Source organism: Arachis ipaensis, chromosome B03, assembly GCF_000816755.2.
Source record: "Arachis ipaensis cultivar K30076 chromosome B03, Araip1.1, whole genome shotgun sequence".
Taxonomy (NCBI): domain Eukaryota; kingdom Viridiplantae; phylum Streptophyta; class Magnoliopsida; order Fabales; family Fabaceae; genus Arachis; species Arachis ipaensis.
In genome coordinates, this window is record NC_029787.2 from 32,115,018 (window position 1) to 32,140,606 (window position 25,589).

Genomic DNA, 25,589 nt, shown 5'->3' on the forward strand with positions numbered 1-25,589 from the left:
GGACAAAATTTTTTAAAGAGGGAGACTCAAAAGGGTATTTTTATCATTCTAAAGCCAAATAGCAAAATTGTAATCTTGTCATATTTAAGAATTTGATTACTAGGAGAATTTCATTATGTTGATCTTAGAGATCAAAAAAATCGAGAGTTGGTCTTAAATACAATTGCATCGACTTGATGAAGAAGAAATATAGATTTTTTAGAGTTACTTGGAGTATAAATAACCATGAGGAGTTTATTAAATCTAGACCACATCTAACTAAGCTTATTAGATTTAGTTCAGATTCAAAAAGTAAAGTGCAAGCATTCAAGTGAGAACAACTATATTATACATCATAATTAAATTCGAATTTATTTAGTTAGATTTAAATTTGATTTGTTGTTTGGGTTTGTTTAATTTGTTTAGTAATATCTTTTGGTATTTAAAATTTAAATTAAATTTAGAATTTTGGAGTCATAATTTTTATTTAGTTTTTGATTTCATAATTTTATTCTAGGAAGATTTGACCCACTTTTATGATAATCAATTAAGGACTTATTTAAATAAAGGGTGAAAAACCATAATAAGCCAATGCCAGGCCGAAATTACGTAAATAAGCCAAAACCAAAATCGTTTCAGTAATGAGCCAAACCATATATTAATATAATTCGAACCACAATGGTTCGAACTGCATTCATGAATAATTCGAACCAAAGCAGTTCGAATTACAGAGAGAGAAGCTGGTTCAAGTAAATCGAACAAGGTTGGTTCGATTTAGCAATGCTAGTAATTCGAACCAGGCTGGTTCGAAATATAGAGAGAGAAGCTGCATCAAGTAATTCGAACCAAGTTAGTTCAAATTACACAATCCCTAATTCGAACCAGGCTGGTTCGATTTAGTGGTAGACAGAGCAGTATATATATGGTTGTAAACGTAAGTTGCTCTCATTAGAGGGTGTAAGATGGCTAGTGAGGAGAGTTTTGTTATTTTGGTTCACCACAGAGGATCCATTAAGAGGAAAACTCATTTCGGTGTGAAGTTCACAGATAAGGATCCTCTCTGTATTGTCGTGAATCCAACGACGAGCTATGATGACCTTGTTAGATCTGTGCTGATGAAACTTGGTCTGGAAGGTGCGAAGCGGGTTAAGAAGTTTTTCTATCGCATTCCAATCACGGTCCTGCAGGATACCATGAAGTATGATTGTTTCACGATTGGTAGTGATGAGGACCTGCAAGTCATGTTTCTTTGTCGGAGGCAGTTTTCGGAGGTGAGGACACCAGAATTGTTGGCAAAGCTGGTTGATGTAGTATCCAGCTCAGGGGGTTCGAACCGGAATACCACCACTGTAGCCACGGCAGCCGGTTCCAGTTCCAGGCCTGCCATTGCTTCTTCCTCCGTCCCTGTGTACGAGCCAGCGGTCCAACCTGTCGCCTCCCCGTCTTTTGCTGTTGATCTCAATGACGGCATAGGCGACGAGGTAGGATTATTTGATATTCTGCCGAACACTTTACAGGGCGTTCCACCGGTTGGCGTCGGAGACGGATTGTTGGGTGATGCAGAGGATGATGACGTCGAGCCGGATATGATTGTGTTTGCCGCTCGGCGACGAGGTTGGAGCGACTGAGCCTGCATTGGCGGTCGGTGGTTCTAGTTCTGGCACACAGCAGTATCCACCACATTTTTCCTCTTTGGACTTGGATGCCATAAGGCAGGAGGGGGTTTCTGGGCACTCTGTTGGATTCGGAGCTAGAGATGCGGAAGGGACTGCTGGTCTGACAGAGTTCCAGGTTGGTCAGCAATTTCAGGATAAAGATGAGGCCCTATTAAGTGTGAAGACTTACAGCATCCGGCGAGGGGTACAGTACAAGGTAGTGGAGTCTGATTATCGCCGGTATGTGGGCAAGTGTTCTGAGTTTGGGAATGGGTGCACATGGTTGATTCGACTGAGTCTCCGGCAGCACAAGGGCATTTGGGAGGTCAAACGGTACAATGGACCTCACACTTGTCTTGCCACATCCATCTCGAGTGACCACAGGAGTTTGGACTATCATGTGATTTCGGCGTTCATTATGCCAATGGTTTGGGCTGATTCATCCGTCAGCATCAAGGTGCTCCTGAATGCCACGGCAGCACACTTTGGGTTTAGGCTTGACGGCACACATCTGTATGGCAAGTACGGGAGAACGTTGCTCATCGCGATTGCACAGGACGGGAACTCCAACATTCTACCTGTTGCATTCGCACTAGTAGAGGGTGAGAATGCAAAGTTCTGGACATTCTTTCTCTCCCACCTTCGACAGCACATGACACCACAGTCGGATCTGCTGGTTATATCGGACAGGCATAACGGCATCAAGGCTGCGCTTGAGGCTCCTGACGGAGGTTGGTTACCTCCATCTGCCTACCGTACATTCTGCATTCGACACGTAGCGGCTAATTTTGCCCTTACCTTCAAGGGCAAGGACGCACGGAGGCTTCTAGTGAATGCGGCGTATGCAAAGACCGAGGTTGAGTTTGATTACTGGTTTGATATTCTGCGGTCTGAGGACCCGGCGATGTGTGAGTGGGCGAACCGGATTGCTTATTCCTTGTGGACTCAGCATCGTGATGAGGGGCGGAGATTCGGTCACATGACGACGAATATCTCCGAGTGTGTGAACTCAATCCTAAAGGGTGTCAGAAATCTCCCTGTATCCTCCCTGGTGAAGGCAACGTATGGAAGGCTTGCGGAACTCTTTGTTCGCAAGGGGAGAGAGGCTGAGGCCCAGATGGGAACCGGACAACAATTCAGTCAGCACTTGGTGAAGTGTATTGAGGCCAACTTAAAGACGGTCAGGTGCTTCACGGTGACTTTGTATGACCGGGATAACTCCGAGTTCACCATAGCAGAGACCACTCCGACTGGTTCTTTCTCGTTGGGTAGCTACGGAGTATCGCTTGCCTCTCGGACATGTGACTGCGGGTACTTCCAGGCGCTTCATTTCCCGTGTCAGCACGCACTTGCATGCTGTGCCTACTCGCGGGTTACCTGGACCTCTTATGTTCACAGCGTGTATCAGATTAGTTCGGTATTCAGTGTGTATCAGATGGGATTCACACCTCCGATCCCGGAGGGCTTCTGGCCACCATACGACGGGCCCACAGTGATACCGGACCCTGATAAGAGGCGTGCGAGGGAGGGTCGTCCGTGGTCCACTAGGATACGGACGAATATGGACGAGGCAGATCCGAACCGGCCAAAGAGGTGTGGCCTCTGTCGGCAACCCGGGCACACACGTCGGAGTTGCCCACAGCTTGGAGGATCGTCTCACACAGGGGGCCATTAGTAGCCATGTTGTTAGTGTTAGTACTTATCTTATTTAACTTTTCCTGTTAGATGTTGTTATTGAGCACTCATGTAATTTGTTGATCTTTCTACATTGTATTGTGCAAGCTGCGTTACGTAATGAATATGTTATGTTTCACTTTGAGTCTTGTTACAATAACCCTAAATACTAAATTTAATAAATAAATGTACAGATTAAACCGTTATATGATGCAATGATTACGGATAGTCACTGATAAATCCGGTAAACACCCGTTTTCAAAGTACAATACAATGAACAAACAACAAATGAAACAGCTCTAAAATAACAACAAAAGTACACATGGCTATCATACATGAATGAACCCTAAGGAACAAAATACATGAAACGTGGATCATCTAAACAGATGCGAGCCCGTAAAGCAACGACGGGGTACCCGTGCCCTCTGACCTCTGCGGACAAATGGCTCCTCATCCTCGATCTCATCCGCGTCCTCATCCGGGGCAGGCTGTGCAGGTGGCGTAACATGGATGGGTGCCGCAGACGGCCCGGCAACAGACTCTGATTCACCAGTGTAGGCGGATGGTGGGGTACCTCCCATACCGAAATGGTCACCAACAGATGCCGTAGGAGGCTCGTTCAGATCAACATCCAAAGCTGCCTGCGTTCTGGAGGTCTGACCACGTCTCCGGGCCGGCACGTCCTCCTGCATGATGGCGGTAATCTCCTCTAGAAAATGCTGACCCCCGAAGTCCGCATCAAGCGTATCTGAGGCAAGGAAGTCTAACCACTGCGATCCCGGAATAACCCACGGGGTACCCTCCTGCTGAGTCTGGTCATGGGCGGGTACACCAACGAAGTAATCTCCAAGAAGCCCTGACCCGAGTCCAGCGTCACCAGGGTTAGCCCCGTCACCCATACCTGACCCATATCACTCACCTCCATGTCCGCCATCGTGGGTACTAACACCAGCAACTGCAACAGTCCCTGCACCATCCCCGCCCACGGGCCCATGCTGATCGTCGTCATTGTCGTCAGGGTCACGACCACGGTGGTCTGCCGCACCACGCCCTCTCCGTCTCCCTCCGTGGCCTCGTCGTCCGCCTCCAGCGGGACCCGCATCGTCGTCCTCGTCCATAGCATGCTCTAGCCACCTCCAGTCACGCTGGCTCCGTCGTGTCCCAACACGAGCTCTCCTCTCAACCCGCCGCCTGTCCGGCACGTCCTCAGGACGATCCATGTCAAGAACTCGCCCAGCACCCCGCTGTGAGGCCTCAACTGGAATAGGAACGGCTCTTGGATCCCCCAAGTGCATCTCCGCAGACAAGAACCTCTTTCCATGCTGACTCCACCACTCGAGGAACTCATGCGACGGTCCAGGGTCGGCAACAACATCAAACCTCAGCACGGTCTCCACACGGGAGTCCCAATAGAGATGCCACTTCTGCAAATGGTATGGGAACCATCGATCACCGCCTCTGCCGTCCTTCGACATCAGAAAGTCGATGTTCAGGGCGGGATTCGGACGGGGCTGCACACCTCCGAACTGCGGAAGCACCCTATCTATCTGATGCCACTCTATGACGGCAAAGTAGATCAGCGACGTCACAGACCACGACAACGCCATATGCCGAGGCTCCAAAGCCTCCGGATGCACAACCTGAAGTACGTCGGGGCTGCTGTACGGCATCCAAATAAACTGCACGGAAAACTCTCCATTGTCAGGGCAACTCATGGACCCAACTCATAAAGTGTGGTTAAATAAAGAAACTTATTAAGTAGCGTACTCACCTCCCTATCCTGTAACCAGTCTATCCTCAGCCTCCACATCTGCACTCTAGGACCCTTCTTGCTACCGGAAGGGTTGTAACCTGACCACCTGCATCATACATGTGTCTTATGGCTACTTAAATGTGGGTTTAGGGTTTGTAATACATTATTAATGAACATGGAGTTATGCATATTAAATTGAAATAGAAAAGGCTGTGTAGAGTACCTCGAGGCCAATGGCCAGCTGAACGTCTCATACCCTGCAGGCCTAAACCGAGGAAATCGCCAGAAGATCCAAGACTGAAGTAGCTGTAGTGGGCCCGCTAACTTGACCACATGTCTGTTCGCCACTCGGCACATGCACCGGTACAACCATGCCAGTGCTGCAGATCCCCAGCTGTAGGTACCCATCTCCTCAATCCTGGCTACGTAGGGAATCCATCTGATGTGAATGCGGTTGCCGCTCTTGTCGGCAAACAGCTGCGTACCCAACAACATCATGATGTACGCACGGGCATATCTTCGCACAGTCTCGTCATCGGCTCCCTCGGGGCACTCTCCAAAAGTCTCCTGGAACCAGCTGCAGTTTACTGCGTACTTCTGAACCTGGCTGGGAGGAGGAATCACTCCAAGCAACTCCTGAAACCACACCCAAGCTGGACGACCACCCTGGATGTATATCTGGAATTCTGATAGGCAGCCACTCACGTAACGCTCGTCCACTGGCAAACCCAACTGGTACGCCACGTCCTGAAGTGTGATCGTGCACTCTCCGAACGGCATGTGAAACGTGTGCATCTCCGGACGCCATCGCTCGACAAAGGCACTGACAAGGGCCTCATCTAACCGGAACCATCTGTCGTTCAGCCTGGCAAGATGGTATAATCCGGCCATCTGCAAGTAAGGAACGTATCTGTCATCGAGTCGCATGCCCTGCTGCCGCCTCATGCTCCTGATGCATCGTTGTGGCTGCGCATTACATGCACCACATTGTTAGAACCAGCTTCACAACCAATGACAAAAATACCCCAGACGATAAATTATCAACAAAAAATCATACCAAAATAAAACCGCATAAAATTCCATTAACGAGAACCACATGCGAAACAACTACCATAAACCACACAACTAAACCACTAACATGAAACAGTTAAACTTAAACCATTAATATAAAATAGCTAACATAAAACAACTAACACAAACCACTAACATAAAACAACTAACATAAACCACCAAGATAAAACAACCAACCTAAACCACTAAAATAAAACAACTAACGTAAACACTAACATAAAACAGCTAACATAAAACAACTAACGTAAACCACTAACTAAAAAATAGCTAACAAAATCCACCTACTAAACCATCAACATAAAAGAACCAGCATAATCAACTAACATAAAACAGGTAACATAAACCACTAACATAAACCACTAACATAAACCACCAACTAAACCACCATCTAACTTGCATACAAAACCTCTCTACTAAACCACTAGCAATACCACTACGATTAACCGCTAACATAAACCGCCACTAAAACCACATGCAAAACCACTAACTCAAATAAACCGCTAGCAATAAGTTTTTATTGTACTAACCTCGTCGTTGATGACCCCGGCTATATGAGCAACTCCGTCCAACCGATATAACCTTGCCGGATCGTCCCCCATCGGCTGAGTATTCCGTTCAGGTCTTTGTCGGATCGAATCTGGGTCGTTTTCTCTGGGATTTGGTGGGGTAGGGAAGAGGAATAATAGTTCGAATGAGGCTGATTCGAACTCCTTATATAGCCAAATAATGAGTAATTCGAACCAGGTTGGTTCGAATTACTATTGGAGCCAAATACTGAGTAATTCGAACCAGGGTGGTTCGAATTACTTGGTTCGCATTTACATGGATAATTCGAACAAGGCTGGTTCGAATTATGAGCAAGTGAAGTTCGAACCACCTTGGTTCGAATTATGTGCATCTCTTTCTTGGTAATTCGAACTGTCCTGGTTCGATTTATACCTAAATGCAGTTCGAACCAACTTGGTTCGAATTACATTAAAATACAATTTGGCTTATTGCTGAAACGATTTTCGTTTTGGCTGATATACGTAAATATGAAGTGATGTTGGCTTATTAGCGTTTTTTGCCCTTAAATAAATTTGTAAGACATTTTAAGCAGTTTTTTTTCTGTGTGATCAAGTGAGGTGAGTTATTTGGTTTGCTTGTTGCATAAAAAATTGAATGATCCAGCGTAAGGCAACTATTATTGTTTGTTCTTTCAATTTCATCCTTTTAATCTAGGTTGTTAAAGACATTTTTAAAGATCTAGTAGAAAAAATTCTTCCGATAATCTTAGTTGCTAAGAACATATTTTTTAAAAATCTAGTAGAAAGCTAAGACAACTATTCTTTATCTTTTATCATTATCTTTTTGTTTCTACTGCTGTATATTTTATTTTTCGTTTTTTTATGAGACAATTAATTTGTGGCAAAAATACTATATTTAAAAATTAAAAATTTATTAACTTTTTTATTTTATATATATAATTATTTTGTATTTTTTTTACAGAATTAATTATAAAAATTTTTGTATAATTTTTTTTCTCTTTTTTGATAGTCTTAATATTTTGATTTAATAAATTATATTAGCACTTAAAAGTTAAAACAGTAGTAACGTGCATGCTGGGTTCCTAGTTATCAATAATACCTAAATTAAAATTGGTGGTATACGAATGAGTTTAATATAAAATTAGAATCTGTCCTTTTCATCAAAACACTTGATAAACCAATAACTGTACTGCTAGTAGTGCAATAATTATTCTAACACGAAATCAATGATTTTTGGTCAAAACACATATTGATCATTGGAAGAACAAGAGTGATCTTAAACGAAATGAGAGTATAATCTTTTGTTAAAGCAATAAACAACTAACTTGTATGTAAGTGATTTTATCATAAAATTAGAGTATTAGAGTCTAAATTTTTTATCTAAACACTAATAGCTAACTAATTAGTATTTTTACCCGTAATTACATTACGGGAATATAAATCTTTTAAAATTATGTCAGTTTGTTCTGACATTATAGATTATAGCACAAAAAATTTATAGAATCAAACTACTTTTACAAAAAGATTGTAGGAGACAAAAGTTCTCGTTGGCTATGAAGACCAGGATCTCCGTGGATAAAAAATTAAATAATAAGTTTTTTAGTTATTATTTTCAGAGAGGGAGTTTGTTAATTTTAAAAAAAAAAAAATTTTAATTATAATAAAAAATATCTGATGACACATTTTGATTTGTCAAATTACTAATATAAAATATAAATTACAAATTATATATAGAGTGGGAAGAGTAGAGAAAAATAGAAAAATAGAGAGAAATAGATGAGAGAATTTAAGAAGGGAGTTTATTAATTTTGGAAGGAAATATATTTTCTCAATTTGAATAAAAGAATGTCATGTCACACATTTGGTTATTAAATTAGATAATAATATATAAATATATCAGAATTATATATAGAGTGAGAAAGGTAGAGAGAAATAGAAAAAAAGAAAAGAGGTATATGAAAGAATTTAGAAAGGGAGTTTATTAATTTTAGAAGAAAATATTTTTTCTCAAATTTAATAAGAGTGTCATGTGATATATTTTATTATTAAATTTGATAATAATATATAATATAATACAATATATAATATAACTATATTTTAATTTTAATATAATTAAAGAATGTTATGTTGCACATTTTGATTGTCAAATTTATAATTATTTATTGATAATGATATATAAAAGAGATAAAGTGGTTGAAGGAATGAGAGGGATAGATAAAGGGAGAGGAAGGAGAGAGAATTCTTTAATTTTAAAGGGAAAATTTTGATTTCAATTACAATGAGAGAATGATTTATGACACATTTTGGTTGTAAAATTATATATATATACCTGGCCGTACAATAGTGACTCTAACAAGAAATTAGAAATTTTTTTTTGTAATTGTCAAAATATCTATTAGCCACTAATTGACAGACAAAGTGATGGTTTTTTTTTTCCATTTATATTCTTCTTGTAATCTTCTTTGGGTGTGGGTGCAGGGTTACTAAACCTTCAAGAAATTTGTCATTATGGTAAAAACTTGAAATTCAATCTGTGTACTATACTTTCCTCTTCCATTTTGGTTCCACCCTAATCCAGTAGTTCATATTGAAGTTAATTAATTGGATCTAACCTTCCAAGCCCACAAGTGCTAAACATGTATAATTTTTTCGACGTACCATTAAATTAGTCTTGTAGCCTAAAAGTTGGGTACTATAATCCAACCCACTATCATATCTAAAATAATTTTCATAAAAATATTGATCATTACATTATAGCTAAACCTTTTGTTAATCAACTATTGAAACAATCCAACACAACTGGTTGAATAGTAGCTTTTGCCAAAAAGTGGGAACAACTTTGAAAAAAGTAGTAACACATGTCAACTAATGGACAGTTTCCTTGGATGAAGATGCACAATAACATCTTCACTACCTTCCATACTATGGAATTCAATTATGTTGACTTGCTTTGGTTTTGATCTTCCTTGGGGGTGCTCAGTTTATTATCATCACTTGTGATATTCTTCTTGTCAATTTTCTTTCCAGTAACTGACCTTCCCATAAAGCTAATATTGGTGGCAAGCTGGCCAGAATAAAGCAATAGACCAAGAGAACTGAAACCGTAGATAAATGTTGCAAGGTAGCACAAACCCGTTATCATTGTCCTGTCACAAAATATAAGCTAGTTTTTAGCATCGTTATGAAAATGTGTTAAGGTATATATGAGAGATTGGAAATAACAACTACCTTATGGTGATTGTAATTTGGCGGGCCTGGAAAAGATAAAATTTCTTCCGTTAGACTCTCTTGATTGGAATATGCTAATTTTTTGTGTAACTCTTGGTAAGATAGTTTCTTTGATTTATTTGTAAGTTTTATTCGTTTCACTAAAATATGAATGAACAAAAACAAGTCTTTCAAAAATAAAAACACGACAAAAAATAATAAGTCAAGTATTGTTTCAAAAAGTAGTAAGAGACACAAACCGAGAAATTATTTGAAACCGTGTGATGACTTAGAGCTGTGTCTACATTTGAGGTCAGATTGAAGAGAATAAGAGCAATAACGCCTGCTATAACTGCTCCCAACAATGCTTGATCAGGTGCTGGTGGAGCCTTAACTTTAATGGAATTTGACTGCATAGCTCTCAAGCCATTTAGTGATTTATTCACTCCAGCGGACCTAAATTTCTGGAACCAAAATCACATTTCAGAAATTAATATAAAGTTTGGAGCACAATAGGAAATATTCTTCACCAATGGTAAAAAAGGATACTAATGAGATCATTCATAAACTTAAAATTTATTGGATAATGGAAATTATCGCAATAAATAAATTGTAGATACTAATTGCTAAGTCAAGAAAAGAAACATAATCATAATACATACAGATAACTACTCTCAATTATATTCGCATAATATAAATGAAGATTTTCAATCTAAGCTATATGCACCTATTGTAACTTCACTTGAAGAACATCATGCATGGGTTTACCTATTTATAAGTACAATTACATGATAGAATAACTTGAAATATTATTTCTTAATGATAAAGTAAATTGGTATTTATCACCAATCCACCATCTTTTTGACTCAGTTATCACTTTGACAACTAAAGCATGAACTCTACCAATAATCATCTCCATATATATTTCTAGAAGCTAACAGCCTAACATCATATATATATATATATATATATTGCCTTAGATCAGCCCTTGAATATGTATGTTCATTAATTTATTTAATCAACTGATTACCAAAAATATATAATTCACTTTGTATTTGTTAATTACACTAAGAATAATTAAAGTAACGAAGTCCCGTTTTTGGACTATTCTCGTTTGCATAATTGCGGCCATATTATGATTTAGTTTGGGCCTTGGTTTTAACATACTAACTAGATAACATCTTTTTATTCATTAATCAATCATCCTATGTATACAATTTTTGAAATTATTCTTATAAAAATGAATTAAACATAAATTGTACATAAAATCTTCCATATATTATTGACCAAAATCAAACTTTAAATATTTCCAACAGTAAAACCAAGGGAGAAAAAAAAATGGTCTATGATCATTTTTCATGCAATAATAAAATATTTCAACTAAAATTAATTAATCAAAGTTTCCTATCATTAAAAACACGACATATAAATAATTAATTTTGGTTAAAACTTATAGTTACTCGAAAAAAAATGGTAAACAACCTATTTCTACTTTATTTTTAGAGTGAATACTTCATCCGGCCTCTAACAATTATCTCGAAAGGACAACGAGACCCCCAAGAAAAAAAAAACACCAAATCCGGTCCTTAATCTTTTTTTTTGGACTGATTAGTCCTTGTGCCAAAAAAATAACATTGACTTTTTTTTTTCACAAGGGGCCTCGTCCTTTCGAAGTAATTATCAGGGGTCGGGTTGGGTTTTTTTTTTTGTCAAGGGCCTCGTGGTCTTTCGAGGTAATTATCATGGACTGTTTTAGGTTTTTCTCATTTTTTAAAAGAATGTTAAGAACATGATGTTATACGTATCCCATAGGCATGACCGCATGAAGCAGAACATGAACACTACAATACAAACACTGGTTGCATATACAATTAGAATCAAATGTCAAGAGAAACAGAGGAGTACCAATTCTTTGACACGTTTGATACGGCGCACAACGGTGCGGAAGAAGAAGGCAGTGGTGGCCCCTGTGAGAAGAACACTAGAAGCAACCTGCAGTGTGTCATTTGTGGCTGTAAAAAGAGGGAATTGAATGGTGCCTGTAATTGTGAGTTCTTGGGCTAAGTGAGTAATCAGCACTGGTGAAGCTTCTGGAGGAATAGCTGAGAGTACGTGAAGAGTATTACTATTGTTGCGTCTATTCAGAAAATGAAGAACAGGGGAGTGGTTATGGTGTTGGTATTGGTGGGTCAGTGAGAGAGGAACTGGGAGATTTGGGAAGAGAAGCTTGTGACTCTGAGAATGCAACATTATAATATTGGTAATGAATTAATGATTGTTCTTGTTCCTGAGTTTTAAGTGTTCAGTGATCCCTCAGCAATAATAGTGAGTGGGAGACTTGGAGGAGTGGAACATTTCTCTGATATTAAAAATAATTGATAAAAAATCATAAAGAAGTATAAAAGAGATGTACATTAAAAATAATACGATCATTGATCTATTATTCTCGAGTGCAAAATATCTGATGGATTTTTAGTGGGGAATTGAAAGGAACGTATGTGAACATGTAAAATATCCTATGGCTATCCACTACGCTTTTAGTAGAAAAAAATAATAAAAATATCCTTCGCTTCTGAAAAAGAAGGGCCAAAAGTCACAGTCATAATGTTTAAATGAATTTGGAATGTTACCGGGGAAAAAAGAAGAGAATACTTAATTTTGTTCAGTTTAAGATAATTCATACATAATTTCAAAACCTAAACCTTCGCATTGCAATTAATAACAACATCCACCTGTTGTAGTTGTTCTTTTTTCTATAATGAAACTAATTTATTTTTTTTCTAAATAAGTGAATATAACACTCAATTTGCTTTTTTTTTTTTTAATTCAAATGGAGCTAAAAAAACCCAACAGAACATTATATTGATCTCTCGATCCTTTCTAGTACTGAATTAGCACTAAGTGCTGAATTAGCTCAAACTTGCCATGCTGGACACATGGCTAAATAGTATCATTTTGTTATCACTTAAACAAGGCAAAAATAAAAAGAAGAAGAAGAATTTACATGATGTGCAAATCATATCTCTTTTCATTCTCCAAAACAACATCAGGTTTGTGTTATTTAAGAGCTAAAACGAAAAGACACTATTTAATCATGTGTCTAGTGTTGCAAGTGCTAGCTCAGCATTTTATTTATTGACTCAACGCTAAAAAGGGTCCAAAAACCAATATGGTGCCTGAAACTGGATCTCAGGGACCATTATAGTGAATTTTAAATCTGAAAGACTAAAATAATAAAAGTTGTGAATCTTAAGAACCACTGCAGGAATTTAGTCAAAACTACATTCAGGATACAAAACTAGAGACACTCAATTCGTTTTTAAAAGAAAATGAAACTTACACACCACTTAGTACTTACACACCTCGCTAGACCCCACATCCCCACTATCTCTTTGTGCTTGCCTTTAATCTCACCCAAAAAAGTAAAATCATTCCTTGAAATGACAAACTAATGTAGAAATGTAAAAAGAAAACTTAAACGCAGTTAAATGACGTTAAAGGATTGCATTGCATTTGGGTTATTTAACAGTTTCACCAATCAAGTGATGATTAGCTTGCTAATCCTACGCAATCAAGCATTTATTAACCCCTTTTTTTAAAAAAATGCTTCATGTATAAGATTTACAAATTGTACATAACTAACTAACCAAGCACGACTATATGAAGTCAACAAAACCAAGTTAACTGTGCCACCTGGGTTCGGATTAATTGAGAGTGTAGACAACTCATGCAAGTATCATTACACTCGATAACCCAGCAGAACATAAACACAAATCACATAGAAGTTACATAATACATTGAAAAAGACAAAGCCGCTATCTAATACGGTGGTTGAAGAGAAAGTTAACCTCTGCTGGCGTCTTCGGATTCCTCCTTGCAGTAATCTGGATGAGTGCACCATCAAGTAGCATGTGCTGCAATACTCTTGCTATGTTCTTGGTGTCATCAATTCCAAGATGATGACTTCCTCTCAATGGTATTCGCAGTTCCTTCATCATTGTGATCATTCCTGTGGCCTATAATCCATCCATTATAAAAGATACAACATTTTAAGTTTAGAAACTAGCATTAAACAAAACATAAGAAAATCAGTGTGCAAATGGATCAGATGCTAAAACTAGTTTTAAAAAATAGCCTATTTCATATATAGCATATTTACTACACTATAATTTTATGCTGTCAGTCAGTCAATGGAAGAAACTTGCTAAAAGCTCAAGCTTATGAATTTTATATAGTATTTCCATTTTTTGTCTTGTTTGTCGTACATTTTTCATGCTCCTATCTTTGATCTACCCTTACCACTAAGATTAAGACAAAACCAAGCCAATAAACTCTGTGGAAACTGCATGCTAAGAAGATGGAGCTTTCATCAATCTCTATGGTGTAAGGATGAGAAATGGAGTGAAGGGAAACAGAGAGAATTTGATGGAGAGAAGAAAAAGGGAAGAAAAGAAGAATGAAGCTGATGTAAATTGGGAGAATGAACTCATCTACTGCGAATTAGTTACATTGCTACTATTTACACAAGCTACACTCTACTGGAAGCTACTGAAAGAATAACTAATTTAGCTATCATTCTAACTAAATGAGCTGGCATAACCAACTAAATAACTAACTTGCAAAATCAATGAGTCAAGTCACACTCTCTTTCCAGTTTTATAATGTATCTCGAGAAATATGTTAAATTTTCTAAAAAGACATAGGTTATGAAACCCGTAGTGTATTGGTTTAGGATTAAATCAAATTTCTACAGGATAATGCAACCTTATATTGGTATAATGGTATTAAATCAAGTTGTCACTCCGCTATACAATTCATGTACCCAAGACTTTATGGGTCATCATGGGAAAAGCAAACAGTATTTGATATCATAGAATCATACCCTTAGCTTTTTACATTAAAAGAACTCACCCTTCTTTTATAAAAGTTGAGATATACATCTTTTAGATTAATCCACTCCATAAAATATGGTGGAAGCTTTAGTTTTGACACCTGACACTGCTGAGGTACCTTTGTCTTCAAATCCCAATTTCCACTGCAAAAGCAAAAGGATTCCATACAAAAACAAATCAAATTATTCAAGATATGTAAGATAGGAAATAATTCCAAGCTCAGTCTCTCCTTATAAATGAAGGGTTTAAATCTGAAACCACCATATACTACACACATCTACTGCTAAATTCGAGATGCAGTAAAAGAAACACATTGAAACTAATAAGAAGAAATGACACTACAAACGAGAAAATGTAAAAGAAGTGGAAGAGGTAAACTCTGGAACTGAGATATTACCAAGTTACAAATGCTGCACCAACAAGGCTCCCACCTTTCCACAATTGACGTTGCATCAACCAAGCTTCAAATTGTTGAATAACTTCCTTGAAGGGTACCGCTGTGTCATGCCATACCCTAGAAAAAATTAAAAAGGTATTAGTGTGGCACACAATGTGGGCAGTAGCAACAGCGTTAATCCTTAGGTAAGCACCTTAAGGATATGACTTTTTGCAATCAGTCATCCTGAAATTAAAATCAGTCGATCATATTTCAAAAATCTAATCTGCTGTTAATCAAATATCAAATCATAGCAAAAACTACTCTCCTAAAATGTTTACAAGAAACCATAATGTACAGATGATAGTATGAAAGCAGCAGCACTGCATGAAGAGTTGTTCTACCTGCTTCTTAAACTTCTTTTTATAGGAGAAACGAAAATGAGAAAAACTGAGAAGACTTTTACACAGATGACAAGCATGAACAATTGAACAACAAAAGAGATGGCAGGCAGAAAACAAACTGCATACCTGTCAACCCCAAATTTTCCATATTTCCCTTCAATGTATTCATTTATTCTTTGTTCACTCATTTCTGTGGGCCTCACAAACCTATTAAGTGAACATTGGAAAAGTAAAACTATAAACAGAACAAATCTTGAAAATGTTAATCCTCATATACACATAGTAACAGTTTAATTTTTAAATTCAGAATATAATAATTAAGAGGTCAAAGTATACTAAACTCAAATATGTTGCACGATGCACAAACCAGTTGCTACCCATGAGGATTGAAAGCTCAAGCACGTACTATTTTTGTTCAATGAATAACTATAGAGTGGCAGATCAAAACCTGTGGAAAATGTCTTCAACTTGCATTGTTTTAGCACTAATCATTAGAACCGGAAACTCAAGAATCTCAACCCTACCCTCTAAATCAAGCACAAGGAAAAAGTCAAAATTCTGAGAGCATATCTTGTGCTGCTCAGCAGATGCCACTTGAAGCTCCCTGGAGCAGTCATGATTGAACCTCTCAATGTGGACAGGATCATCCATCTGCAAATTTGGAGAAGCATAAACATCAACAAAACTACATATGTTTTACTCACACATAAAATTGACAGCAATCCAATAGACATATGTTTTCAGCTTCTAAGCTGCAATTCTTATGATTCAGAACAAGAACACTGATAACAGTTCAGCTGATACTTTGCATTGTTAGGGACAGGGTAACCTTGTTTTCACTTCTGAAACAGTGATTCTCAAACATAATTTTCTATAAAGTTAAAAAAGCTGAAAGCTGAAAATTTCAGCCCAAAAAGTGATTATTTGGCACAAAAAAAATCACATCCAAACACCACATTCCTATTCTTAATAAGCATCAAGAACCAAGATCCCTAAACCATTAAATCCCTCATCCTGGTGTCATGTCAGCATTGGAGACTTCATTTGGGAAAGCCCATAATGACGTGATGGCACCAGGTTGAACAAGTGTGGGCTATGAAATATAATCATTCAAATCTACTGAGGTGACAAAGCAGCACTACTCTGATGTGTGCTAAAAAGTAAAAAACCATACTCACTAAAATAATAAAATGCTGGTACTGGAACCGGAGCAGCTATGTAGTCTGTTTTGGTACTCAATTTGCTACGTTTTGTGATTAAACTACATGCATTCCTTTAGAGAGAATTTGTTAAGCAATATGCAGGTAAAAGAGAGAATATGCTCAGAACAAATTGATTAATCTTGAAATATTTAAATCACATATTGGAAGGCGAGTACTTCATCTTCATGAACTATATAAGGCAATCTGTAGTTTAGTATTTCACTTTTGAGAATGTGCAAATTGATCATATAATCAGGGACAGATTTAATGTTCGCATACAAATAAATCAAGTATATTAGTATGGTGGCGAGTGCTCGGTTATTGTCATGTCATATCAAAACCTATACATTCGAACTCTACCCTTCTACCCTCTCTTTTCCACGTTTCTTTCACAATGATATAGTTGCACATTGTTGTGTAATTGTCAGTTACTAAGGAACACATTTTAAGTAATAGCAGATAGTATCCACCCCGTTCGTAACTTCTGGATCAGTCCCTCTAAATGACCGTATTACCCTTGTCTCTTCGATTTCCTCTGATTATTTAGCATGTGTGTTTGTGAGTTGAGATTTTGGAAGAGGAGGGAATGGAAAAGCTTGAAGAATAAAAGGAACTCCATTCCACTGTTTAAACCGAGCCCTTTAATATCACAACTCACAAACACAACATTAGGGGTTAGCTACATAGCTTGCACTAATTTAAAATGTTAGAACTTAATTTACTATGTGTAAAATTCCAACGATAGCTTGCAAATGATGACCGGAACTGAAGAAGTGTAACTAACTAAAGGGATGAAATTGGGGATTAGCAAGGGTTAGTGAGAAAGAAGGAGTTGAAGTTGGTACCTTGCTGCACTTTCCCTGTGTGTGGTACAAGCACATGGGCTTCCACCGAGATTGAGGCTCGTGCGAGGAAGAGGAAGGGGATGGAGATTCGGAAGCTGAGAGAGTGAACATCGGAGGCTGGAGAGGGAGGAAGCTTGAGTTTGGGTACACGGTAAATGGTGTGACCGATGAAAGCCAAACGTTACGGTGACACGTCATCTTCAGCAAAGAAGCTCTGAGAAGCGCCATTACCGTCGTCGGTTTCGACAGAGGATTTGCGTCTTTTGTTGCTTTGCCGCTTGCTTTAGGCTTTTCCTGGACTCGAGTAGGAAAATTCTTGTGGAGAAAAAAAATAAATGTGTAATTGACTTTTTACTTTGAGTAATTAAAAATATAAAAATATTTTTTATTTTTTAAAATATAAAATTTTTTAAAATTTTTTTAAGAATTTATTTATCTTTATATATTTTGAATGAAAAAATATAGATATTTTGTATTTTAGAAAATTAAGAATAATTTTATATTTTTAATTAGTCAATAATTTATTTATTTTTAAATTAAAAAATTAAAGATCTATTTATCATTTTAATCCAGTTACACATTTAAGTCTTTTTGACAATTAAGTCCAATTAAGTTTGTCCAAATTTAACAAAAACTACTTTCATTATATCAGCATGTACACACGTACTTCACTAATGCAAACATATTATTCTTTATTTTCGCGTTTCTTTTTCTTCTTCTTCGCATTATTCTTTTTTATTCTTCGCATTCCTCCTTCCTTCGTCTTTGTATTCCTCCTTCTTCTTCTTAGCGTTATTCTTTCTTCTTTGTCGCATTCGTTCTACTTCTTCGTGTGTTTTCTTTCGATCGTTGTTCTTTTATTACTGTTGTTGTTGCTGCGTCTTTTCTTTTTCTCCTTAGTTTAATTGAGGTTCATATGGATTCATAAATGAATTCGATGTATTTTTGTTGATAACTGAGTCTTTTTAATTGCTTGTTCAAAACTGAACTAAGTTCGACTCATTTGTGTGTTAATTGAGATTCACCTGATGCTGTTGATAAATATTGACTAAATTTTTTATTCCTTAAGTAATTTCGGTTCATTTCTTAGTTTAATTGAGGTTCGTTTGGATCCAGAAATGGATTGGATGTTTTTGTTGATGATTGAGTCTTTTTTACTACTTGTTCGAAACTGAACTAATTTCGGTCCATTTGTGTGTTAATTGAGATTCACCTGATGCTGCTATTGTATTGACCAAGTTTTTTATTCCTTAAGTAATTTCGGTTCATTTCTTAGTTTAATTGCAGTTCATTTGGATCCAAAAATGGATTGGATGTGCTTTTGTTGATGATTGAGTCTTTTTTACTACTTGTTCAAAATTGAACTAATTTCGATTCATTTGTGTGTTAATTGAGGTTCACTTGATGCTGTTGTTAAGTATTGACCAAATTTTTTATTTCTTGAGTAATTTCGATTCATTTGGATCCAGAAATGAATTTGATTGTTTTTGTTGATGATTGAGTCTTTTTGAGTGCTTGTTTAAAATTGAACTAATTGAATGGAATGGAGTGGAATCTAATGCAATTGAATAAAGTGATAATGAATAATTTCATTCTTCTTTATTAAAAAATTATGGTTAATACTTATCAGTAGCATTAAGTGAACCTCAATTAACACACAAATGAATTGAAATTAGTTGAGTTTTGAACAAGTAGTTAAAAAGACTCCATCATCAATAAAACACACATCGAATTTATTTCTAGATCCAAATAAACCTCAATTAAGCTAAGGAATGAACCGAAATTGCTTAAAAAATAAAAAATTTAGTCAATACTTATCAGTAGTATCAAGTGAACCTCAATTAACACACAAAGGAACCAAGATAAACTAAAAAATGAATCGAAAGTATTTAATGATAATACCAGAGAAAATTAGAACCAATAAAGATGTTAGTAAAATATTGGTGTTGTTGGTGATGACGATAACAAAAGAGAAACGAGGAGGAGGAGAAGCAAAAGAAGAACCTACTTGCGCGAAAAAGGAGGAGGAGGAGAAAACGGAGAAAGAAAAAAGAACGAAAAAAAAAGTACGTGATTTAAAAAATAGTTGTAACAATTTGATTAAACTTGATTAAATATTTTGTTTGGATAATTATGGTTTTCTCTTTAAATTATTACAATATGCCTATCTTCCAAATTTGTTAATAATAAAATACTATAAAAGTATTCAATTGTAAAATATTCAACCTTATAATAACTGTAGCGGTTCATTTTTTTAATATTATTAAAAAAGAGAGNNTGTATAAGTAATTTGATGAATACAAAAAATATTTGTTATAAAAAATATTTTTAGAAGCTACTTTTGTAAACCCCGTTAAAATAGTAAATAATTAGTTGATAAATTAGTTTTAATAAAGAAGATTAGAAATACAAAAATAATATTAAATTAGGATAGAGCTCGTCGAAACGAGAATTTTGACACCAATTTCAAAGAAATTGACCTAAAATTAGATCGAACAGGCCGAACCGATTGAACCGAGCCCATGGGCCCAATCGACCAGCATTTAAATGAGCCTAAAAGTTCATTTCCCTTCATTAACGTAACAGAAGTAGCAGCGCACCAGGGAGAAGAGAGGAACGCCGAAACCCCTGCATCAACTCCCGAATGCTGTAACTTCTCCGTCCGAGCTCCGATCGCCGCACCGTTTGCGACCACGCGTTTACCGCGTCGAGCTCTACATTTGTACCGGAACAATTTCACTAGTAACTTATTTAATCACTCTCAGTCCTCTTTTTCCCCAATTTTTGAATTATGAATAGGAAGGTTGAATTTCTTTGATTTTTGATGTTTTAGGATCCAATTAGCTTGAGAGAAACGTTCACTCTTGTTTATGTGAAGCTTGGGTAAGGTGAGGATACGATAATTCTATTTTAATTTCATTAAATTTGAACTTTGAGTATTAAATTGGATATATATGTGTTATAAATGTGTATTAGGTTGTGAATAAATAATTGGAACTTGAAATTGTGAATACTGAAACTTGGAGGAAGCTGATTAGTTGAGGTTTTGAGGGCTGTGTTCTTTAGAAAAATTGTCTTGGAATAATACTTAAGAATCGCTTAAGGTATGGTTTAGGTTTCTTGCATTTAATATATAATGTTCTGTGAAAACTTAGGTTAGATGACTATAGAATAAGTTGGAATGCAGGTGTATATTTAATGGTTAGTAATGGATTGATGAATATGCTTGGTTTGGTTTGGTGATTTGTTTGTAAGATGATATTGGTTGCTAGTTAGATCTTTGAAAGGATATGTGATTGAATTGTTGATTATATGGCTATATTTTGGTTTGGTTGAATGATGATTGATGAAAAGATATGGAGCTTGTTGAGAATTATTGTTGGCAATTTGGATTGGTGGTAATAGGTTTGAAAATAATTGGAATGGAAATTTCGAATGAAAAATGAGGTATTTTGTGTTAAAAGCCTAGGATTTGTGAACTATGATTCTTAGTTGAATTTTGGTTGTTGGATTTGAATATTGTATGAGTATAATTGTTGATCTGAGGTAGATTTTTTATGGTGATTGTTATGATGATGAGGAAGGGTATGTTGAATTGAAAAGAATGCAGGTTTGGACCCGAAAAAGGTGGCAAAATCCGAGTTTTAGAGGAGATGCTACCGAAATTTTATAAAAATTAGAGATTTTGTCTATATGATTATTTAAAAAGATTTAGATTCAAAGGTTATATGGTTTGATTTTGAGTTATTAAGAAAATGAGTATGTTTTAAGTTTGATTCATTTAGAAAAGAATGAATTATGTTTTGAATTGGAACTATTGATGGATGGAATGGGAGGTGTGATAATGAAGGATAAGGATTGAATATGATTGATGTATGATGATGAATGAGATGCGATTGAGAATGATGTGGATGTTGATGAATTATAATTGAATTATTTATATGGCTTATGAATTTGAATGATCTGAGATACAAGATTCCCTGGATTAAGTGCCGGGGCTTGCCACCACGTGTACCAAGTTGAAAACTCGATACTCTGTTGATCCTACGACGTAAGTGTGACCGAGCACTATATAAATTCCTGGTAATGTTACCCCATTAAGCAATATTGATTATTTGAGATAAAGCTATGCATAGACTCTTGGAAATGCACGTCGGGGGACAGTCTAAGTACAATTCAGACTTGTCGGATTGGCTGGATAACCGACAGATGAGCCTCATCAGCCATAGGACAGGCATGCATCATATGCATAATACTTGAATTACTTGCTTGTGCTTTAATTGGGTGTGCCTATATGTACTTGCCATGTTAAATGTGTATTTGTTACCTGCAGTAATTGTAACCTTCTTGTGCTTGCCTTTATCTGTTTGTTTGTCTGTGAAAATGCATGATGAAATTGGAGGTACAGAGAAATGGCAGTATGTGACTTAGATTTTAAGGTTAAGTTAAGTTAGGTTTAAATATTCTTAGAAAACCACCTCTTATGGCTTCTATTTAATACTTTAAGCTCTACAATCTGAGTGTCGGCGTTCTAGGATTGTCTCTGGCATTTCCAGGACCTTATATATTATGTGTGTGGCACCTTTACCATACTGAGAACCTCCGGTTCTCATTCCATACTATGTTGTTATTTTTCAGATGCAGGTTGAGAGACATCTCATTAGGCGTCTGGACTCTTGAAGCGGAGTGGTTACTGGGTAGTTTTGCTATACAGTGATGTATATATGTGTACTTAGTTCTCTCTCCGCATAACTTGTTCTTTTTTATTCTCTTAGAGGTTTATGGAGAGCCAGGACTGTGTATATGAACTTTTGGGTTTTGGATATGTATGTATATATGCGTAAATATTCTCCGGCCAGTCTTGACTTCGCGGCTGAGTTAGGAGCTTGTTATTTTGTATCTTTGGCACTCTATTCCTACTTCTGTTATCTTATGTTTAATAAGTTAATGTTTTCTTAGCACGCAAGTTAACTCGTTCCTTGAGCGTTGTGCTTTTATTTCGCGATTTTTTATTTCCTCTATTCTTCAAAGCTCCTAGCATATTATAATTCTTCTGTTATTATATAAACTCATTTTATTTTAGAGGTCGTAATTCTACACCACTTCTTTTTTACGACTTAAGTATAAAGTTTAGTGTGGTAGGATGTTACAACTTTTATTAATAATACAAGATATTTTAGTAATTTATTTATTTTCAAAAATAAATTTTAAAAAATTATTATTATTTAAAATAATAAAACATATATTAAATACCTAAATTATTTTTTTAACTAAATTGAAACACGTGTGTGGCTTTAGCGTATGGAGCTAAACCACACTTGGCATCATTCTCGTCTAATATATCAATGGTGGTCTCTTATGAGCAAGGTTCTAAAAACTGAATCGATTATTAGACCACTTTAATTATTAATTTATTGATNAAATGTATTTCAAATTTAAAGCATTATATCAACTAAAATCTAATATAACCTTTGACTCATCAATTATTAACAATTTATCACTCATTAGTCGTTACATTACTATTGAACTCTTTAAGATCATTCCAAGAAATAAAAAAAAATTAAATTAACTAAACCAATTATAAATATTTGATCATCTTCAAATAAAAACTTATGCTTCAACATAATTTTAACAAAGATTAGCAATATTTTTAGCACACAATATATCGATCACAATTTTAACATAATTTTAACATAATTTTAACAAAGATTAATAAACTTTTTCAGAGATTAATAAGGTTTATCAAGGTTTTACTCTTTCTGCATCATTTTTTTCAGCATAGCACAAAAAAAAGCAATAAAATATAGTACAACAATCAATTATTCAACAATTTGATTTGAGTATCACTAACAGTAGCAAAATCCTAAACCAAAGAATAAAGAACCTTTAATTTGGAAAAAAAGATAAGGATCAGTTGGTAATTTTTAATAGAAATAGGAATAATATAATAATTAATTTTAATTCATAATAATAAAAATCTATGAAAATATAATCTTCAATAAATATTATAGTTCATAAATAACTTATTATTTAATTTTAAAAAATCAAGAGTCTTAAAGTTGTTACCCAAACCACGAGGTACAATGAACATTTTAGAGGACACAGGCCACTCTATAAAACTATGCAGTTTAGAGTATTTTTTCTTTGATTATATATTAACATCTTTGGGGGGATAGGATTTCTCTATCTTAGGCTAGTACTAAGTTCCAGAGTGGATTCCTGAATTGGCCGAGACCTGGAATCTCAAGAGTTCTTAACCGTCTGTACAATGTATATATATATATATATATATTTGTGGGACTATGTTATCCTTTATATGTCTATATGAAAGCCTTAGCAGCATTATGTATAATCTGTTCATCTTTATATGTGTGAATTGTGATTGCTACATAATTATCTGTTTTACTAACACACTTTCACCTATAAAGATATTTAAAGTCGCTTACAATGCATACATCAGGCTCAATATTATATAAATAAACTCTGAATCTAGAACTCATAGGTCGATTGAATGGTAACACCTGATGATTAGTATTGGTCATGACATGCTGAAAATTGGGTTGTTATAGTTTACCTGCCTATTCCTTTTAACTTTTCTTGCCGGGCTGGGTATTCACCGATTGGTGAGGCAGTTGTTGGCGGGTGAAGTGCTGCCTGTTGGCCGCCACCACCAGACTAATGACAAATAGAGTCCATGTATAGGTTAAGATATTTATGACCTGTGTGACTATATTACCCTTTATATGTCTATATGAAAGCCTTGGCAACATTATGTATAATCTATTCATCTCTTTGTCTGTGATTGTCACATAATTTATCTATTTTACTAACTCACATTCACCCATAAAGATATTCAAAGCCGCTTACAATGCATACAACATGCTCAATTTATATAATACACTCCGAGTCTAGAACTCATAAGTCGACTGAATAGTAATGCCTGATGATTAACATTGGTCATGACGTGCTGAAAGTTAGGTTGTTATAATTTTTCTGTCTGTTCCTTTTAACTTTTCTTGCCGAGCTGGGTAATCATCGGTTAGTGAGGCGGTTGGCTAGTGGGGTGTCCCTTGTTGGTCGTTACCACCATACTAACCTCTTCGTCATTAATGTACTCTTGCCACATTTTGTATTTCTTGCATCATCTATATACCATTTTTGTGGTTAAATCTTTCAAAAATCTTCTTTTATCAATGTGTTTGTTAAGTAGAGGCTGGCTACAGAGTTCATTAGGCCGTCAATTTTAAGAATTCATCATTAAAATGGTCTAAGTACTTCTAGCTAGATTCATCACTTTGTTGAGTTACCCCTAAAAGATTTATTAGATGTTTAGATTTTACTATCTAAGGGGTGAATTAGGTCAAAAATTTTTGTGAGATGTTTGAGAAGGTCGAAATAGACCTCTGAAAGAGTAAGTTGAACCACTGGATTACAATTCTGGCTAGAATTACCGGGAATGCATAACATTGAACTGCATCTGCTACCCCCACCAGGTTCATCCTTGCATCGAAGTTAGTAATGTGCTATTGCAAGTCCCTTTATGCCATCGTACCTCATGTGTGTAGGTTTGTCAAAATTTTTTGTGAACCATACTTTGATGATCCTAGCATCAAAAGAAGTAACACTTATCACTATCGATTCATGGCCTGTAATTCCCGTAGTAGGAATGGTCATGCAATGATTGTCCCTATTCTCATGCTTCCTTCGCATTCATGACCTCGCGATCACTTCCCTGTGGCTCCATTTTGGAGTGGGCTTCATAGCTTGACTCAGGTTTATAGCAGTTTCAAGCAATCAGTTCTCTTTCGAAATTCTAAACTTGGTATCTATGTTCTTGCTTGAATCAAGCGTTGTCATTTCCAGTGCCCCCGAACGGGCACCTCTCCAACAAGTGTCGCTCATCCCTTGGGGCTCTGGTGTCGGCTTTGGGAGGACATAGCATTCACCATGCTCATTATATGGCCGTCCTTAGTGACATAACAACCCCTTATCGTGTCATTATTT

At 36.3% G+C, this 25,589-nt stretch overlaps 3 protein-coding genes across 3 annotated transcripts; all 3 read right to left on the bottom strand.

Annotated features, from left to right (window-relative positions):
* On the bottom strand, positions 4,147–5,468 carry LOC110269633. The gene is made up of 2 exons (XM_021117552.1): positions 5,285–5,468; positions 4,147–5,167 (listed from the first exon to the last, which is right to left on the bottom strand). The coding sequence occupies exon 2, from the start codon at positions 5,021–5,023 to the stop codon at positions 4,220–4,222; it is 804 nt and encodes a 267-aa protein (XP_020973211.1). The 5' UTR covers positions 5,024–5,167; positions 5,285–5,468; the 3' UTR covers positions 4,147–4,219.
* LOC107630220 lies at positions 9,350–12,289 on the bottom strand. The gene is made up of 4 exons (XM_016333303.2): positions 11,772–12,289; positions 10,127–10,330; positions 9,888–9,913; positions 9,350–9,805 (listed from the first exon to the last, which is right to left on the bottom strand). Exons 1-4 carry the CDS (start codon positions 12,114–12,116, stop codon positions 9,595–9,597), a joined length of 786 nt encoding a protein of 261 aa, XP_016188789.1. The 5' UTR covers positions 12,117–12,289; the 3' UTR covers positions 9,350–9,594.
* Positions 13,430–17,924, bottom strand: LOC107630219 (uncharacterized exonuclease domain-containing protein At3g15140). Its single transcript, XM_016333302.2, has 6 exons — positions 17,586–17,924; positions 15,987–16,189; positions 15,665–15,745; positions 15,156–15,272; positions 14,778–14,901; positions 13,430–13,882 (listed from the first exon to the last, which is right to left on the bottom strand). The coding sequence occupies exons 1-6, from the start codon at positions 17,811–17,813 to the stop codon at positions 13,682–13,684; spliced, it is 954 nt and encodes a 317-aa protein (XP_016188788.1). The 5' UTR covers positions 17,814–17,924; the 3' UTR covers positions 13,430–13,681.